Source organism: Plectropomus leopardus, chromosome 4 (genome assembly GCF_008729295.1).
Source record: "Plectropomus leopardus isolate mb chromosome 4, YSFRI_Pleo_2.0, whole genome shotgun sequence".
Lineage (NCBI taxonomy): Eukaryota > Metazoa > Chordata > Actinopteri > Perciformes > Serranidae > Plectropomus > Plectropomus leopardus.
In genome coordinates, this window is record NC_056466.1 from 37,852,782 (window position 1) to 37,858,068 (window position 5,287).

Here is a 5,287-nt window from a genome sequence, read left to right on the forward strand (position 1 = left end):
TTCCCCCCAATTTTTAATTGCACCGTAGTCACTCACACATCTCATAACAAATATCTAAATACACACACTTTCACATGCATACACCCTGCATCCATGTTGGACGGGGGGTCGGCAGGGGCGGGGTTGGGATCTCCCACTGCCTCTGTCCCTGGCCCTGCAGGGCTGGAGGGGGGGCTGTGGTCTGGGGGAGTGGCGTCAGTTCTGCTGCGGGGGTGTCGCCGGTGGCTCTGGGTTGGTGGTCGGCCTCTCTGTGCAGGACTAGGCTGGGTGGTTGCTTGGGCCCTGCTGCTGTGTGGCGGTTGCCCTGCCGGTGGTTTGGGTAGCTCTGGGATGGTCTGGACACTGTCTGCGCCTGTGGAGGGTTTGGCTTCTGGCTGGGCTGGGGGCCTGCTCTCCCCGGTCTCCCTGGGGTTTCACCCCTGGCTGGGGTGGGGGTGGGGGGCCGCTGTGGCCCCCCGCCGTCTTCCCCCCCCCCGGGGTATATGAGTTGGCCCGGGGGCCGTGGGCTGGGTCGTCATGGTGGGCCGTGGCCCGCCCCGTTGGGGCCGAGGGTTGGGGGGGCTCTGGCCTCTCTAGTGCGTGGCGGGCTCCCCGCCGGGGGTCGGGGCGGGTCTCGGGGCAGGTCTCGGGTTGGTGGGGCCCTGTGGCTGTGGGCTCAGATTGTGCCGGGGTTGGTGGCCTTGGGCTGGGCCGGGGGGCCTCCTGTCCCTTGTCCCTCTGTGGGCTTCCCCCGGCCGGGGGGGTGTTGCCTCTGTGTTCCCTTGCTTGTTCCCCCTTGGGTGGGGCGCGTGGCTGTCTCTGGGGCACGTGGTGTTGGGTCTGTCATGTTCTGGGGGGCTGTTGGGTGCTCTGGTGGCTTAGGTCTTGGCCTGCTTGCCCCTGGGAGTTTGGGGGGTGTTGTTTCCCCCCCCCCGTCAACTACAAACCACATCCAATGACAAACCCTCACACACACACACACACACACCACACAGCACACAACTGTTATACAATCACACACGTACAACAGTTACAAATATGGAGGTTATCCATGTCAAGGTTATGTTGGGTAAGTATTTATGCCTGTTTTATTTATGTCTGTTTTTTGTTTTTTTTGGGAGGGGGGGGTCTTTTGTTTGTTTGTTTATTCTTCTTTTTTATTTATTTACTTTATTCTATTTTATTTTAATTTCTTTTTTTCTCTCTCTCTAATTACTTTTTTTTTCTTTTCCTCTTTTTTTTTACTTACACATTTCCTGCCTGCTTCCACTGTTAATACTGTTGTAAATACTCTTGCAGCTGTCATTATTGAGGTAGCATTGTTGTCATCGTTTTCATTGTCGTTGTTGTTGTTATTGTTGCTGTTGTTTTTGTTGTCTCTTGTGTCTTCCCCTCCCCTCTGTGTCCCCCAACCTCTCTCTTTTCTCTCTCCCTATCCACTCTAACGTTGTGCTGTCCGGTAGCCTTGCCAATAAATCTCAGTACGGACTGCAACAGGAAGAAGTATGTGAGACTCCTCCTTTGCAGAGCAAATCTGTTATGGCACCTCAAGGCATCCAGACCTCTCATACTGCATGCCTAAGCTGCCGAACAGGACAGGTTATAAAAAAATTTTAAAAAATGAATTTGGGGTGAAAGACTATTGGTATGAGACAGAGAGAAATGGCTGTCTGTCAAGTCAAATGTGAATATTCCATCCGTGGCCTGGTTTGGCATTACTTGGTCCAAGCCTGGCCCGGTGAGCGCTGCACAGATTTGGCTTTCCATGACAACAGGGCTACCCACTCGAAGGTGTGTCACTAATATGGAATCTTCATAGTAGCTGCTGATTTTAATCAACTCATCCTTCAACTCCAAAGATGTAGCAAGATCAAAGACTAAAGTAATGGTTTTTTAAAACTTGGTTTAAAAAATGACCAATAAATCTACCTTCTACCTACCTTCTACCTTCGAACTGATGAGAGCTTGTCTCCAGTGATGATGTGTGAAAGCAGCGGGCTTAAGTGCCCCATTGTCTATGCGTGCTAAAGGAAGTTGACCTATTGGAGGTGCAATACGAGTCAATTCAAGTCAAGTCAATTTTATTTATAAAGCCCATTACCACAAATCAAAATTAGCCTCAGAAAAAAAACCTCAGGAAGAGCAACTGAGGAGGGATCCCTCATTCCAGGGATCCCTGGAACAGGTTCAGTGGTGCCGTTAGATTAAGATAACCAGCTGAATAGACAAGTAGTTCTGTCATTTTTCTGGTGCAGACAGTCTTTAGATTTACCTCAGTTTATTTGTCTGCGCTTCCACTTAGTCAGTGTTGTCCATTTGAAGTGATCTTGCTTTTTTCCAAAACAAGGCTGTAGTGATGATGGTGGACCCTGTAGAAAATCCGTTCCAGTAAGGACCATCTCGCACCCGGTGTGATGTGCCCGTTGGTGATCTCCACACAGCGGAATCCCAGACGATGGTAGAGCTGGTGGGCGGCGGGCGAGTACGCTGTGGTTCCCAAGACAACAGCAGAATATTTATGAGCGAGAGCAAACTCCAGAACCTTTCGTCCCAGCGCCATGCCGACTCCACACCGCCGATAGTTCTGGTCAACAGATAGCCGTTGCAGCTCAACAGAACCTCCTGGCTTCTGCTGGCTAACTGCTGCTATGACACCCACCACTTTTTTCTCCAGAACTGCTACCCACAGACAGGAGCCTGAGATGGATGGCAAGGACCATGATGAATAAAGGATGTTAAGGCAAATCATTTAGTTTTAGGGTTGCAGCAGTACGCAGTTTCAAGGTATACCATGGTATTAAGTGGACATTTATAATTTCATGTACTTTTACTTATCACCTATCATGTCACTAGGATGGATAATCTCACCTTTATTTATTTATTTTTAAAGATTATTTTTTCTGGCTTTTTTGCCTTTATTTATTGAACAGATAAGTGTGAAAGGGGGAGAGAAAGAGAGAGAGGGAATGATATGCAGCAAAGGGTCAAGGCCGAAATCAAACCCACTGCTGCTCTGGTGAGGACGCAGCCTCTGTACAAGGGGCACCTGTTTTACCAACTGAGCTACTGGGCGCCCCATGTCACCTTTATTTTGTATATTTTTAAAAGGGAGACTTTTTGCACATACTCCCATTAAATAAAAAAAAAGTTTCAATTTCAGTTATAGTAACTGCAACCCACTGTTGCAACCCTTCTTAGTTTAAAGTATAATTCACACACAGTCACAGCACAAGACATGCTGTTCTTACTATCACACCAATCACTCAAGAAGATGCAGGATACCTTTTCAGTGACAGTGTCAAGGAGATCCTTGCACAAGATGTTTATCAGTGAGAGACCATGTTGCCACAATTGGTTCTTTTGATTTGCATTCCTACAGTAATCTGCACTACTTGTGTGCGCAACATCACACGCTGCTTTGGAGTTTTACAAGCAATATCATTTTCTGTGATGCAATATTCTTATTAATCATGTGATTTTTGTGATCCAATATTCTATGTTTTAGTCATTATTTTTTAAATATTACTTAATGATGCTGAATGCTTGTCTCTTGATTTACAAGGTACAAGGTACAAGGTAGATTGATCTGTCATTTTTCTTAAACGTGGTTTAAGAAGAAATTAAATTAAAGTTGACCCTAAATCCTGCTACATCTTTTTGGCGTCAAAGGAGGAATTGAGGAGTCTCACAGCCTGGGCAAAGAAGCTCCGTAGTCTTAACATAATGAAAAAGCTATAATGATGGAAGTAAGTCCAGAACTTTCTATTTCTAACCATTACAAGGTCTTATGTGTTGTTTTTCTTTGATATATCAATATACTTTAAATTAAGCACACCAAAATAAAAATAAAAAATTACACTCATAGTGCGAAAAAGCTGGCTTGTCCAGGGTTGGAGCCAGGAGAAAGTAAGGCCACATTTTGTCTTAGTTTTAAATGGTGCATTTTTATAGATGACTTTTGCATCTTTCAAACAAAGCTTCCATTTGAAAACATAACTTTCAACATAATAATCCATAAAATAATTCTTACTTTTACTCAAGTTATTTTTTAAGCTGCAGAGGCCTCGAAATATATGGAATAGAAATTCTAAGAATTGTTGCAATACTAAGAAACAAGATATGATGCAGAAGTTAGGGGTTTTTACTGGTTATATGAATGTACAATCTGTAATCAGAGAATTTAATAGAGAATGCATCTGATCATTAAACTGGCTGCCATTTATATGTAATTTTGGAGAATTATTTGGCTATTCTTATGTACTGGTATGCTTACTTACAGAATCAAGATTTGGTAACATCAATACCACTGGATGCACCATCACTCTAAGTCAAATTTAGTTCAGCACATCCTACACGTAACATTTAAATGATACAATATACACAACATGTACCTGGTGATTTCATGTAAAACCTCTCAATGTCTCCCATGTCTCTGCTCATGGCGTACTCCAGATAACCACGGATCACACGTCTGCTGTAGAAGTAGCGTCCACACAGAATAATTGCAGGGAGGAGTCCTATCACCCACCAACACATGGTGATGGCAAAAGATATAACTGTCAAAGGAAAGATATGACAAGATGTGAAGGAAATGGGGAGTTGTAGAGCATTTAAGTTTCTATCACTACAAAACAAAGTTGTGACCTACACAGTGACCAAAAAAAATGAATAAAAACGTTTTTGTAGTCACCAAGAGACTTGAAAGATAGAAGGTAGAGGGTATATTTTTTTTCCATTTTTCTTAAACATGGTTTAAGAAGAAATGAAATTGAAGTTGACCCTAAATCCTGCTACATATTTTTGGCGTCAAAGGAGGAGTCTTTAAAAACATTTAAGATGTGTTGCAGAAGCTCTTACAGAAATATATAAATTATGCGGTAATCTTACCTGTCATAGCAGTGTAGAGCAGGAGACACTCAGGATGATGTCTCAAGCCTCTGAAGGCAGTGTCTGCTACCATCTCCATCAGCCCTTCATAGAAAATCCGCTGTATCTCCTGTTTGTCTGCCAGCTCAAACTCTCGCACAACTAGAGTTTGAAGTCCATTTGGTTCCTTTAGTGTTTTGTCTTGTTTTCGAACATCCTTCCTTTGTATTTTTTCCTCCATATCCAACTTTTAAATATATATAAACTTGATTCAGATATGAAGGATGCAGGCAGTAGTTGCTGAGGTCCAAGCACTAAAAACTATGGTGCCCCAGAGGTTTTGCAGATGTTTTTTTAGAACATATGTCAGTGAGAGTCCCTAAAGATAAAATCCCCAACACCACTGGGGGTGGCCACTCCTACCCATCTTATCAGCTTCCAT

General features: G+C 44.0%; 2 protein-coding genes across 2 annotated transcripts; both read right to left on the bottom strand.

Moving 5' to 3' along the window:
* Positions 1–258: 258 nt before the first annotated feature.
* On the bottom strand, positions 259–1,746 carry LOC121942022 (proline-rich protein 2-like). The gene is made up of 2 exons (XM_042485084.1): positions 1,699–1,746; positions 259–798 (listed from the first exon to the last, which is right to left on the bottom strand). Exons 1-2 carry the CDS (start codon positions 1,744–1,746, stop codon positions 259–261), a joined length of 588 nt encoding a protein of 195 aa, XP_042341018.1.
* A 535-nt stretch (positions 1,747–2,281) lies between these two features.
* LOC121941540 (N-acetylaspartate synthetase-like) lies at positions 2,282–5,086 on the bottom strand. The gene is made up of 3 exons (XM_042484352.1): positions 4,867–5,086; positions 4,371–4,535; positions 2,282–2,676 (listed from the first exon to the last, which is right to left on the bottom strand). The coding sequence occupies exons 1-3, from the start codon at positions 5,084–5,086 to the stop codon at positions 2,282–2,284; spliced, it is 780 nt and encodes a 259-aa protein (XP_042340286.1).
* Positions 5,087–5,287: the final 201 nt, after the last annotated feature.